Here is a 15110-nt window from a genome sequence, read left to right as displayed (position 1 = left end):
TTCTTCAAAAATGCACTTGAGACAGCTTGTGAATGGGCCGTCTATCAGGTATTTGGAAGAACTAAGTAGTTTAGCATGCTGGGAAAGCTGCAGTCTAATACACCCAGTTAACTGCTGCTGTAGCATTATCACCGCTCAGCAACAAATGGCAGTGTACGCTGCCAATAGCTTTAGGGTGACCTTTGCAGTGCTGACTAGTCCGAGTTCCATCTCGGAGATGCAAAGCACAGACAGGAATAGTTTATTGACTGAGGTAGGAACAGAAAGCCAGGAGGCTACCAAGAGGAATGTGCTGTTGTCACTCAGAAAAGAGTGACTTCCTTTCCCTGAGAAGAGAAGGGTACACCATGAGATAAGGCTGAGCAGCCTGATGGGCTTCCTGTTATCACTGGCCTTTTATAGTAAGAAACACCAGCACAATATTAACAACTTTACATGTTCTTTGCCATCCAAGCTACACGTGTGTAAAATCCCAACAGGGTTGAGGTGGGCAGCTGAGGAGTGGGAGTGAAGAGTAAATGGCAAAGACATGAGTTCTAAGATTAAGAGCTGAAGGAGAAAAAAAAAAAAAACCTGTTGATATTGTCTCAGAACTTTACATCATTTATGACCCATGTTATTTTCATGCATGGGTAGTGTCCAACCACTACCAAAAGGATCTGACTACAGAATTCAAGTATAGGGACTTTGTAAGGAACTGAGAAGTTGCAAATGTCACCTGGAGATAATCGCCATGAAAAGACACATTTTGATTTGGGAAAAAAGAAAAGTTAACTGTGACTATGGCAAAGGAGCCTGATATTCTCTTAGGGATGAGCAGGCTTTGAAGAGCAGAGTAAACCTGAGACGGTTCTGTGGCATGTTAAGTCTTAATGTAGGTTGGTGCCACTGTCATGCCTACACAGAAGCATGCGAAGTTGGAAAGACCTGCATTAACAGCTCCAGCTTAAGCAGAACACAAGGTGGACCCTTTGACTGTATTCACTTTATGGAGAATTCTACCTTGAACTGTGAGAGAGAGCTGCAGCGTACTCCCATCTCATTGCCACAGCTAAAATGATACCACAGCTTTCTCAAAAAAAAAAAAAAAAAAAAAAAGACATATCTATAAACTCAGCAGAGAGAGAAAAGATGGCTTTTAAAAGCCTGTCACGGGTAATCACAAAATTATCAAACATGCAATACAAATGTTATTTTACAAAAAACAAAACAAAAAAAAAAAAACAAAAAAACAAAAAAAAACCAAACCTAGTAATATCGAAAGGGGTACACTAATTTCTCTTCCAATTACTCCCCCTTTACTGTTCTTCCTAGTATTAAAGTTCCTCCCTCACCTTGTATTAAAAATATTTAATCTAATTCCCAGTTGAAAGATTTCTGAAAGTGTTGGTGGCAGCTGAGTTGATAATTCACGTCTTGAGCACAGCATCCTACCTCTTTCCAACACAGTGACAGGTGCTTCATTCTAAGCTGCATCTACTCTTGACTTGAGATACTTGACTTACTAGAAGACTAGCAAGTTAATGAGTTAATATCTGTTTCTTTGCTCCAATCCACAGCTTTTTCTACAGTTCTGGAACAACCCAAGAGCTGTTTGTGTTTACTACAGAGAAGGTTCCCTTCTGTCAGGTTTCTGACTGTCTAGATACAGTCAGAATCAAGATCACCCGTGATCACCAAGTCCCAGGGAAGAACCCTAGGCACACCTAGGTCCCATTTGTAGATGCTCGTGTTTCTTGTTCCCACGAAAATCAATAACAGAATGACCTTCAATTTGAAATCCAAACCAATTAATTACCTGTTCTGTTGAAGACGTTGATATCTGATTTGCCTGGAGAATTTCAATTATGGGTAGCTTATTTCTTTTAAAGAGCTCCTTCAAAAAAATATAGACTGACATTGAAAACCTCATCTTATACAATATAAATGATGTTTTCTTGAAGCAGGGATATACTATTGGCCTTGCAAGAACAAGTATGGGGATGTTTTCCCCTTGTGGTCTAGCTAGTCCTCATGACATCATGATCAATTGGACTGGTAAATTATAGCAATCCCACAAAGATTCAGGGCCAAAAAGTCACTGCTTAGGGTGAGATGAAAAGCCCCTTATAGTTGAACGTAGCTTTTCATATGCATCAATTACTAACACAAATCATGGGATTCTTTTCAGAATTTAACATGTATCTATTTCTCGCTAACTCTAAAATTCTTATATCCCTGCTTATAATTGAATAATCATATTACTTCACTCTTTTCATAAGTTTGATTTTTCTTCTTATATGGATCATAAGGAAAAGGCTATACATCAAAATACCTACAAGCAGAAATATATTTACTAAACTTACTTGTTTTAATTGCAGGGGGAAAAATGAACTCAAGTCATCCCAGTGGGGAATTCCCACAATGAATGATCACATGCAATGAAACTATTATCTTCATCCATTAAAATACTATCTAAAACAGAGCTTTCAATCTGGCAGCCAATGGCTGAATATAGCCTGCAGATGACTTTTGTTTGGACCACACAGTTTTTTAAATATCTGAATATGTTGCCAAGATTTTAAAATCATGAGATTTCACATAAAAATTATGTTTCTGGCTTCTCATTAAAGAAAAAGAGAAGGTGATCTGGCAGCCAGGGGGCCTGCATTCTCACCTGACAACAATTCTCTGGACCCCAGAGCTGCCACCACCATGCTTAAGAGATGAGAGTGGACCCAACAGGCCCCCTGTGCTAACTTAATTTTCATGGGCATTTTATTTACATGGGCATTTAATGTCATACTTTAAACTTTCATTAACTATTCCAAAAAAGTTCATAGAACGATTAGAAAAAGAAAAAAGGCAAGTGTTTTAGAAACAGATATTTACATCTATTTATATATAAATATAAATATATATTTATATATATTTATATCATGAGTTTATATCATGAATGACAATGAATAGCAAATTTTACCTCCAAATATAGCTATTCCAGTTAAATGTAACTGTGAAGGAAAAAAAAATTAAAACGAAATCTAAGTAGTAAATTTCAAATTGATGACCTTCTCTAATACAGCGATGCATTAGACTCTCTCTTATGTGGGTTTCCTTCCAATAAACTCCATTCCTCCCTGCAGCCTAGAAAAGATGTTCATATAAGCTGCCACTCAGCTGTAAATGCACTCTGAATCTTAACACTTCCTTGGTAGAGGTATCATGTACTTAAGTGAAAAATGAACCCTACTCTGAAAATAGTGTATGTGTTTAGTTACCATTTAGGATGCATGAGTTACATAACAACTACTAATCTTTACTGGCCCCACTTGTAGGGCTGCACCTGACATTTATACTTATACAGTCATTACTGAGGGTCCAAACAACCCCAAAAGTCCTGGCATATTTATTCAAAAATCATTATTACTTAAAAGCAGATGTCTCTGACAAAGTCACCCACATTTCTTTCCTTTGGCTTGTTTTTTGTTGCTGTATTTGTCTTTTTTTTTTTTAACTGAAAGCAAGTGTAAAAATTTTATTTATAGTTCAAAACTTCCAATCAACCATAACATCTCAGCCTTTAAATCTATTAGTGAATTTTACAAAATAAAATGCCCTAGTTATCATTTTATCCATCCATATTAAAAACATGTTATCTCTAATTAATTACTATAGCCAAGAAAAATGTAAATCTCCAAACAGACTTTATTAAATAGCCTATGGCTGGTCATATATCAAAGTATCAGAATAAGACTTAGGTAAACTGTAGCATACTGTTTTATAATTATGCCACATACTTGAAAGATTATTTTTAAATGGGATGTTTCCTCTTTATGAGAAATGTTTTTCTTTCAACTTTTCTTAAAGAAATCCTTGAACATATTCTAAATAACTTTCACAATCAGACTTTAACCTCAAAATTTTCTTGATTCTGAGTAACTGTAATAGCTTGAAACTGTTGACAAAATCATGATCATACTGAATTCCTTAACTTCTAGGTGAACAGGAAAACAGAAAATATGCTGAGTGTGGGCACCATGATTGTAGCTTTGGTTGATACCCAAGTGGCAGTGATGCATTTCTTATGGGAAACACTCTTTTGTAATTTCTATTATGTTTGGTATTTGAGCAATTAGAAACAGATACCTGGAACTCACTTATTAATTTATCTTTTCCCTCCCCTTTTATACTTCTTTCCACATCATGTTTTAAGATGCTTCTTAAGTTGATGCTCTTACATAAAGGGGCCTTGAACCAGTATTCACCATTTTCTTTTTAAACAACTTTACTGCAATGTGAGACCAAGCCTGTTTCATTTTTTAAGTCTGCAGTTTCTTTTCATCAGTTTATTTTTTAAATAATCAGTGTCTAACAGTAGGAAATTAAAATAGTTAACTCCAGAAAAACAATGTTTGTGATTTTTCTTTCTATGTCATTCCAAAACAGCTTTACAAAGAAAAGACAATTTTCCTTCTTGATGCCCAAAGCCTTTAGCTACTTGAATAACCCTTCAGGCTCAAATCATAACATATCATGACTACACATACAATTTCCCGATATGGCTTTTATATTTTTTATAATATTTTTATAATGTACTGCTGTAAAAAATAAACATAAAATAATGAACATTTAATTTTATTTAATCTTTATTTCTGTAGAGAAGAATACTGGTGTCATTTTTCTCCCTGCTTTTCCCCCTATTAGTCACTAACTCCTACAAAACGGTGTCCCGGTGCAGGCTCCGGTTAGGGTCGCCAGGACACTCTGTGGATCAGACGTGCAGAGCACACAAACACAAGGACAGCAGGGTTATCAGAATCTTCCGAGGTCAGGAGCCGCTGCTTTATTAAGAAATGTAGAAAGTAGCTATTTGCCCAAAGTCAGAGCAGCCAACTTCTCGCTTTCAACAAAAGAGTGTTTTTAATATAATGAACATCCAGGCTTCTCTGGTCATGAGACAACCTGGAATATATTACACATGCGTGAATGTGGCTGGGGTGCAGGATACGGGATGTGCTTCCTATCAACAGATTAACACTTCATTTTCATTACTCTAATCTCACCACAGGCTGTGAACACTCTCTTTTCTTATTTGAACAACAATGGTGCATGAAAAACCAGGCTGACAGGCAGGCTGGGTTCATTAAATGCACAGGGTCTCTATTCCCATAACACAGCTCACCTGTATGAAGCCAGGGTTCTGGTTTCCAGGCTGCTACTGAGACAAGCCCTCCCAGATGTTGGACTTCTGGTGCTTCCTATCCTCCTCCTTGCATAAGTTACAATAAAGATCACAAATAAAGCAAAAATGAGAGAGCTCTTCTCCAGCATGGACTGTGTAGCACATAACAGGACTTGGCAACATCCCAAGATTCTCTCCTTCCCATGATTACTTGCCAGAGGTCTTCAGGAGAACAAGACAAGGCTACTAAGGGAAAAGACCATGTCACAGGTATGAGTTAATGTCTCAGTGAGGTGTCTCTCTCTTAGTTTAATTTTTACTTGAAATTTAAAACTTACAAACCTGGCAGTTGCTTCCAGAAAACTGCAGTTCTCTGGCTGTTCAAAACGGCAGTTCACAAAACAAGAAACAGTCACACTACTTCTCCATCAATGACACTGAGCCTCACTTAAAAAGCTAAGCCCATGTCTCTGAGGCAAGGCTCTACGTTCACCCATAGCACAGGATGGAAAGGGCGAGAGGGCATGCTCAGAGGAGGAAAGTTATTTCATCTGAGGCACCATGTTTATTTCAGGTGGCCCAGCTGCACATACACTCATATAGTCCTTGTATTTGAGGCAGCTATTTAAAAACCTTCAACATCCACAAAATAAAACATCTAAATGTCTTCAGCCAGACAATCTAACAAGCCTACACAGCCTCTGTGTCTACACATCACATAGAAATGCACAATTACATGGCGATATGAGATTTGTAACATTTTCTATAGAAAAACAAGATGACTTTGTCCCCAACGTTCAGAGCAGGACTTTGGTTTCAGTTCTATCTGATATATATGAATATACATATGTATATGCATATATTTAAATATATACGCACACATAAATACATATGTATATAAGTCTATGTGTATATATCTATGTACATATACATACATATCTATGTGTGTGCATACACATACAAAGTAGAAACAATATTTCATATTGTCCTAGTAACCTGAGTTTGCATTAGGTTCGAGAGGAGGTCAAGAGAGCTTGTAGGCATTCTCCCTGAAGAGCCACGGCATGAGTATACTTAGTCTATGATGTCATAGTATCTTACAAAGCAGCAGCCCTAATGCCCTAATGCACTGCCCTCTGGCACTGGCAGAGGGCACATCAGTGGGCCCTCATTTTTTGCCCCACATCGTTTTTTGCTTATGCCTGATAAGGTGTTCCAAACAGCCATCCTAATGACAGAACTCTGATATGATATCTTCCTTGCTTTTAATTGTAATGGAAATAGAGGAAAAAAAGCATTATTAAAACTCTGCTAATGGAGGTTCTCATTTTAATATTAGTTTTGTTATTATGTTAAGCCAGCTGAAAGTAATTATTTTTGTCAGGTAAAATACTCATTATCCTGAAGTTTTTCTTTTCAAGCCCCCAGTTCAGACACTATGATCATCAAATGTAAATCCTAAAGAATTGTCTAGAGAACCAATAGCCACAAAAAGGCACCTTAATAGAGTTGAAAACCCATGGTAGTCACACACAAGCACAGCAGGTAAATACTGGAAACCATAGCTTTCCAATTTACAATAATGTTTTTAACCTTGGTATATTTAATAATCTCCATGCCTTTTCTTTTTAAAGACAATGACTTAAATGTGTTCAATGCAAAGCAGTGATGAATCCTCACATGATATGTACAACACATGTTTTAAATATCTGTTTCAAGATGCCATGTTTATACTGGCCGTGCTATCATTTCAATTGTTCTTTGCAATGTCTGAGCTCTTATTAGCTGCAGGTTACCTCGGGCACATCTCCCGCTGGTCGCCCTGTTGTTTATATTCTTCCCTACTTCTAAGAAGACATCCATGTTTGGTGGTAAGTCCAAGTATGTAAAACGATAAATCTAAAAATAAGTTCAGGCGGGGAAAAAAAGCAAACTCCCTTTGACTCAATCTTTCTCATACAGGTTAAGGATCAGACTGGACATCCATCAGCAAACCTCTGAGTGACAAGCTGTAGGTCCCTGGCCACCCTGATTTGAAAGAAAAAAAAAAAAAAAACTCCTTTAAAGTAAAACAAGGACAGTCCTGTCACAGACATGTAGGGATGGCACCACATTCCTGAACTTCTGTCAGAGTTGACAGACTGGCAAAAGGATGCCTTATTCAACGGTTGTTATTTTCAAGCACATTTTAATTCCTTTCCATTGAGAGAAAAAAACAGGCAGTAAAAATAAGGAACTAATTTTATAATGAGAGAAACAAGGGGAGAAGAGAACAAAGTAAGAAAGAAATTAAGTCTATGAGAAAGAAAACAGGAAAGAGGAACAAAACTATGCTTGTACTTAGGCCATTAAGTAAATGTCTATCAGCCAAACAGCAGTAATAGTCATAACTCAAGACCCCTACCTGACACAAACCTGAAAAACAGTAGCAAAAGAACATTACAATTCCTAAGGACAGGTAAATAAGATGTCAGCTATGCTACAGGGAATCGGTGGTTTCAATGAGTAACTTCCTATAGTTCAACATTATTCTTCCTTTACAGAGAGAAATGAAAAACTGATGGGCTTAATTAAAGAAAAACAAAAGGATATTATATTGTAGTTAAAGGATCAATTCTTTTTCTTAATTAGAATGATGATTAATAAGCCGAGAATTTGATTTCTGAACTCGCCAGTTTGAGTAATGCCTTGTTTTCCTGTAGTATGCCCATTAAGAAAAGCTCTGACTGCAGAGGCAGCCAACATTCTCTCCTCTCCGCACTCGGTGGCACAAAATGCTGTGTGCTGTGTCCCATCAACAGGACACTGCACTCTGTCCTCACTCAAGTCAACTCCAGTCATAAATGTTTTACCGGAGGGCTGAATGTACACTATGAGATTTGTAAGGCTTCCTACAGGGAAGGTACAAATTAAAAAAAATAATCAATACTTTTATTTTTCCTATTCTTTAAACTTGCTTCTAAGCCTGGGGAGGGAGACGCTGTACAGGCCAGGCTCAGGGGGAAATGTAGGCTCAAGTCACGGCTCTAAGCACCCTCTTAGTGATGTCATCTGCACATACTCTTTTTCTTCCTGGGGTAATGTTGTCATGCTACTTCCTCTGTATTTTTACTAGCTTATCTTCTACAGGAAACTCCTGCCTCTTATTTTGTTTATATAACAGGATCTAAAGGCCACTGTTCCTACTCTGTCCTTCTTTAATTTCTCTTAAGTGAACAGAAGTCAAAGTTCCTCAAAAGAATCTTTGACTCCCCTTTGCCTCCAATTCCCACGTGCTTCAGCGGATGAAGGGCACCCAGAAAAATGTGGATGCCAGCTGCTCTTCTGGAAAAGAATGGCATCAGCTTTGGCAAATGTGAGTGACATCCATCATTTCCTATGACCCCAAACACTCTTCTGGCCAAAGCCTTGAGAACATTGGTCAGTGATTGGCAAACATACATCCTGAAAGGCACAAGAGGAGCAGAATTCATGCTTACATACACACAAACACACTACAAGCTCCAAACATTCCAAAGGAAAGAACTCCTGGGACCATTATATCCCATGTTCTTGAACAACAGTGAGTTCCAGGGAAAATGACTTTCACTGAAAAAGGTATCCCAGGATTCACTGTTTTCCCTACTGCCACAAAGTTTTCTCACTGCACTCTGGGGGGAAATGAATTAGCCCCTAAAACAACTTAACCACTCTAGCACACTTATGAATACAGGGTAAAAGCAAATTCCAATTTCTTCTTTTTATACTTTTTTTTTTTAAAGAACACATATTCTAAGCCAGAATACCAAGTTAGGTGTAGACAAGCATTACCTACATGTGCTTACTGAAGACTGACTGTGCAGTGTCTGCTGTGTCTCCCTTTGATAAGTGTGCAGTGTGTAAGGCAGGAAAGGAGAAACCCTAGGGTTTTTGTTTTTCACTGAAGTCTATGACGCCATCTCACTATCTGTAACGGACTGTTCCTTTGGAATCAGCTCCCTGTGTCACAGCGACCTGGCAAACTTGAATGCTTTCACTATCACTGGAATCCTTGTAATCCTGCCTTGGCTGTGACCCATTCACTTCTGCCCCAACTTCCCAGAGAAGCCTTGCTCAGCATCTAATTAGGAAGGGAGGAATTGCCATGGCTTTTATCCCTGCCACAGGACCAGGGAGCTATATTGCAATGGAAGCCTTAGTCTGTCCTATTGTATTAATCAATTCCCATAAAGCTACATCCAATTGGCTCTATCAGTGAATATACAGATACACTTAGAAATATGAACACTGAAAATGCCCACAAGTATAGACATCCATTCTTAATTGATCTAGTTTTCAACTGCAGTTACTTGACTCACCTTAGAAAAAGGGTTTACAAATTGTATAAATACAAGTTACTCCTTTACAGATAACAAAAAGACTGAAAAAGATCAAAAGGACTCCAACTATGCTCAAATTCATTTTAAGTGATACATGCTGGAAATAAGCTTTACATTTGTGAATGAGTTCATACATGTGAAACACATCTGAGAATATATCTGTGCACGCTTTCTTACAATAACATACACGTGGTATATTCTATGTACAGGGCCTACTACATTCCCATTTCATTACAAAGTGGACAACACCTGCTAAGTGTGATGTTAACACAAACTTGGAAGTAAAGGCTGAAACATAGGTATTTGCCTTTTTGCTACAATTTCCAATTCAATACTGCTGTAATATTTGGATGATTATCCAATTATTCCTACTTGTGTGCTACAATATTAAAATGAATGTTAAGGGTTACATTTCAATTTCAGTATGTACCTATTAGTAACATTTCAAAATACAGCACCTCACCTCTCAAGTCAGAACAACTGAAACAGAGGTAACAGCAGGCTAATTCAACAAGCTAAAACTATTCACCACCAAAAATATAAACACTTATTTTAGCATAAGGGCAAGTTTTGTCAAGTTAATCCTTTTTAAGTAAGACATGATTACCCAAATACACCAACTCTAAGAAGGAAATGTTAAAAAGGAAGAAAGAGAAAATAGAGAGGGAAACCTAGGGATGGATGCTGCCTGCCAATGAAAGTCATTTTCAAAGACCATTAACTATCAACTGCTTTACTCATGGATCTGATTAAGTAAGACTATTCATCCTATGTTTAAAAGGATGTGTAGTTTTGAGGGAGAAGCTTTGGAATAAAAATATATTGAACCAAGGCACAGCACATAGTTTAGACACTGGACTGGACTTATGAGAAATGCTGCCTGTGAATCTGTAAAATTGTTAGTGATGTCCAAATTATTTTTGGCAGGTTAGAAGACAGGGAAAAAAAAAACCCAGCGTTTTCATTTTAAATAAAATCCTATGACTGAAACTGTGTTTGTCCTCACGAATTGAAAGTAGTAAAAAGCTGCTAGAAGAAAAATTTGTATAGAGCATGCTTGTAAGTGGAAAATGTCTTATATATTTCATATACATTTTTAATCATTTCTCAGAGAAGTGCTAGGTTTTATACTAGTCAAAAAGTTTACTTTATCATATCTCTGGCGAGCAGACAGTCTGATATTAATGTAAATCACTGATTTAATTTTTAGCTTTCTCGATTTTGTCCCTCACCTATCTAGAAAATGATTTCTCTGGTGATAACTAACACATCATGCTAATGAGAGACTCTAATGCACAACAGAAAAATGTCACTACTAATAATATTTGCATGAAGTTAAATAAAGCAACTGTATGAGAATGTCAGACAGTTGTTCTTTAATAAGACACAGTTTCACAATGAAATTAGGTTGTTAATTTTGTTACATCACTGGGTGAATCCTAAATTACTCCTTAATGATGCATAGAGTCATCTATAATTCTAACTTAGGATTTCACTCTACTCCGAAAAGAGATGTTATTGAGGGATCAACATTTTATTTGAAACAGGTTAAAAAATAAAAGGTATAAACAGTTCTGGTAATATGTGAAAAGCACACTAACACCTTAACCTGCCTAGTCTCATTTCTTAAAAAAGATTTCAAATAGACCAAACCGTACCTTCTCTTGGGGTAAGCTATACAGATTTTACTTGCTATGTTCTCAAATATACGGACCTGCACACACTATGGCGAAAATCACCTTTTAAAGTCTTATTAAAAAAAAAAAAAAAACTTCCAAAAGCAAGCTCTTTTCTCTACTACCACCTCCCCATTCTCTTTTTAACAATACCTTATCAGTCTATACTGAGCAAAATAAGGTTTGGAACTATAGAAGATAAGGAAAAAGAGAAAATAGTTTTTGGACATTATCAATTTGTAACTGATCAAACTGAATCCAGAACTCTCAGTTACAAAAGTCAACAGTTACATCTTCCAGTGCTCTCAAATGTCTCTCTACAAGAAAACATTCTTTTCTTAAAAAAAAAAAAAATCACAGTTCATTGTTAGAGAAAATAATATAAAGTAGGGAAATGAAGTCAAGAAGTCATGTTTAAAGCTTTAAGGAGAACACTTAATTCTGGTGAGTCGGAGTCTTTGGACCATTAAACCATGTGTTAAAATTAGATAAAAGGAAAGATTTACATTTAAGAAAACGTAACTTCATTCAGGGGAAATACAAGATACAGACTGTTCTATCCTCCTTCCTAGCTTACCTTTAGAAGACACAGACCTAGTTTACTGAACACCCCCAAGCACACATGTTCTCTGTAGCTTACACCATATGTGGCGAGTTCTCGACAGCTCGGTCTTTAAACATCTTAAACTCCTCTACTAGGCAGTCTTGTCCAATGCTCATAGACGTACTCAAGGAAACATTAGGTTTTATTCTACTGTGAAAAACTGTCTCTAATAGATTTTATTCAGTTCATGAGATGAATTTTTACTTAGAAATGAAAATAATCACCCAGATAAGCCTTTTTTATCCTAAAAAATAGATATATAGAATTCTGCACAGCTGGTTAAATTAGAAAAACTTTTATCTTTAGCAAAAGCTGGATATTAAATGTGAATATTAAACTTAATATGAATATTAAAACTATTACTCCTCAAAATTGTTGACTTTAAGAGATAGCATTTCAGGAAATGCTATACACATACACACACACACACACACACACACACACATACACTCTCTCTCTCTCTCTCTCTCTCTCTCTCTCTGTGAACCACCACGCTGATCTACCACACACAGGAACAACAAACACTTTAAACATTCACAGCACACAGACTTTTATATTTAGACAGAATTTGAATTTAAGCTTACACAATCTTAAAAGCCATCTTGAGAGAGAAAGAAAAGCACATACCCACATGTAAAATTCACACCCTCTTTTACATGACTTCCAAAATGCACAGAAGCTAAACATTTAGTAATTGTGAAAGTAAAGGGAAGGCTACGTATCACTAACTACACCAAAACAACAAATCATAGTACAGCAAAATATTTCCATCATAATATTCTTGAATTGTGATTTTCGCCCTTTGTTGTAGCATTCTGTTTAAGGAGGCACCATGAAGCAGCAATGCTTTCCTGTGTCTTTAGTCTCTTCACAGTCCCTGGTGCTCACTATAAGCATGCATTCATACAGGTACACACAAAACAGATCTTTGTGGTGGCCACGAACAGCTCCACATGAAACACCGTGATAGGCTGATCATACAAGTTTCTCTATGAGAAATTTTAATTATTTTCCTAATTCTGACCTATTTTTTTGTGTAATTTGCTTTTTTTTAAAAAAAAAAAAATCTTAAATGTTTTCCACCACTTAAAGTCTTCTTAGATGCAAATCTACTTGGAAATGGGCTAGTGCCAAAGAAGCAATCTAACACCATCTATGTGGTTCAATAGCCATTTATCAATTGATCATTATCTCTATCTGTTTTATTAACTGTTTTTTCACTAGGGAGAAATACCTAAAGCAATCTAACCTTTCAAGGCAGGCATGTGCATACACACTCCACTAAACTCAAGGAAAACCCTGATGGGTGACGCCTCAATCTTAAAGTGGGGCACACGTTATCAGGGTCTAACGTTAGTGATGCTCCAAGCCCGGGAGAGCCACCCAGACAGAGGAGTGCTCCAGAAAAACACCTCACAAAGCACACCACAGATGTCACGCAGCTCTCTGTCACAGCAGAAACGAACTTTCCACAAGAAGAATGGGGCTGCACAGAAAGAGTTGCTTGCTGGGTTTATGTTGATTGCATTTAAATCCCAGCTTACTGTATCAGCAGTTATCAGGGTCCCTCTACAGGATGTCAAAGTATACCTTATTCCGATACATTTCTCCTACCTAAAACTGGTTGATAAAACTGTTTACCAATTAAATGCTACAAGAGCCGGGCTACATGCACTGTCTTTGGCAAATGTTTATTTCTAAACTTGTGACAGTTTACAGCTTTGCAAATTGTTTTTCTTTACTTCATTACCAAACATTTTAAAATCTACCCGAAAGTATTCAATTTCCGCAAACTCTTACATACAAAAGATTTCTATTAGGCAGCAGTTGCAGTATTTTTTTTTTTTTTTAAAGAATGTTGCAAGACGGATCTTTAAACAGCCTCCATCTAACTTAACATCCCAGTACATTTGTCAGCACTACTTCGGTGCTGCGTGGATGATAAACTAACTCTTGCTTTGTATGGGTTTGGGGTAGGCTTCTGAAAAGCAAGACGTGTCTAGGAGGGAGGCACCAGGGAACTTCCCTCCCTCACTTGAGCACAGTCCAAGAGGAAAGTTTCTGGGTTGTTTCCCCTTCGCTTCCTCTCACCCTCGCTCCCCCGCGGAGCCGCAGAGCCAGCAATTGTGCAAGAGGAGCCGGGCGCGCAAGGCGCGAATCACCGAGCGCTTGGTACGGGCGGCCGCGGGTGATTAATTATCCGTCCGCTGGCCCGGCGCTCCCGGGGCGGCTCTCCGGGCAAGGCGGCAGCCGAGCCGCGGGCGGCGGCGGAGCGAGGAGCGGCTCCGGGAGGACGCAGGGGCCGCGCCGAGTGTGAGTGCACCGCGGCGGGCGGCGGACGCACGGCGGAGCGGGCGGGCGGGCGCGAGCCGAGCGGGCTGCGCGGCGGCCGGGGGAGCGCAGGGAGAGCGGAGCCGCGGGAGCCGAGGCCGAGCGCAGCGCAGCCTGCCGCCCTCTGGGCCGCCCCGGCCGAAGCCTGCACAGCCCCGCGCAGGGCCGAGGCCGGCTGCTCCAGACAACCAGAGTCAGACCCGCCGCTGTGAGGGGCCCGCGTTTTATGACTGTTCGGTTGCAAGACCTACTTCAAGACAGCGGACACTTTGACCAAGTCCTTTCACACAGTCAGAGAGAGAACATTTGTCGAGTAGTGGCTTTTTCTCTTTTTAACGGGAAACAAAGAAATAAATTAAGGCTTCGCAGGACCCAGGCTGCACACTGTGAAACTTTGCAACAAATGCCTTCGCTTTCTCTAACTTCAGTGTCCTTTCCCCCCTTTTCCTTTAAGGAGCCCTTGGGGGGAAGCCATGAAGTAACACTGCACATTCCAGTAACACAGTTATGACAAAATAGATTTTTTTTTTTTAATTTCAAAATCATTTAGAAGGAAAAGTAGCAGGGGGAAAAGGGCACATAACAACTCGAGATTTCTTTAAAAAAATAGAAAGTAACTTACCTGTTGGGACATTCTGAATAAGAGGTTAGTATCAGCGTTTTGCCATGTCCCCATGAACCCTGGCTCAGCCGCAGTCGTTCTGGTTCCGAACTGCATGGAGTTGTCAGTACAGGAGTCTCTTAAAGTCAAGTCTCTCGCCCTCTTTGGCTCTCTGTCTCTCTGTGTGTCTCTTTCTCTCACATCCACTTCTGCCTCTTCTGACTGAAAAGTGAAGGTGGATTTTTTGAGCTTCTTGGCAGCCAGTAGCAGGAGTAGAGTGTAGTTAGGAAGCTGGCTGAACTGTGCATTTCATTTGGGAAGGGGGAGATGTGGGGGAGGGGGTCAGAGCTTCCTTCGCACCTTCTGCACAGATATCCCT

General features: G+C 38.7%; 1 protein-coding gene across 2 annotated transcripts in view; it reads right to left on the bottom strand.

Annotated features, from left to right (window-relative positions):
* Bnc2 (basonuclin 2) overlaps positions 1-14896 on the bottom strand; it is a 268581-nt gene extending 253685 nt beyond the window's left edge. For both annotated transcript variants that reach the window (XM_055629465.1, XM_055629471.1), the window contains exon 1: positions 14753-14896. In XM_055629465.1, coding sequence (XP_055485440.1) covers positions 14753-14848 — 96 coding nt within the window. In that variant the 5' untranslated portion in view covers positions 14849-14896. The remainder of the gene's footprint in view (positions 1-14752) is intronic.
* Positions 14897-15110: the final 214 nt, after the last annotated feature.

This window comes from Psammomys obesus, unplaced genomic scaffold (assembly GCF_907164565.1).
Source record: "Psammomys obesus unplaced genomic scaffold, mPsaObe1.curated_primary_1811, whole genome shotgun sequence".
Lineage (NCBI taxonomy): Eukaryota > Metazoa > Chordata > Mammalia > Rodentia > Muridae > Psammomys > Psammomys obesus.
Note: the sequence above shows the minus strand (reverse complement) of the source record. Positions and strands in the feature narration are given on the sequence as shown.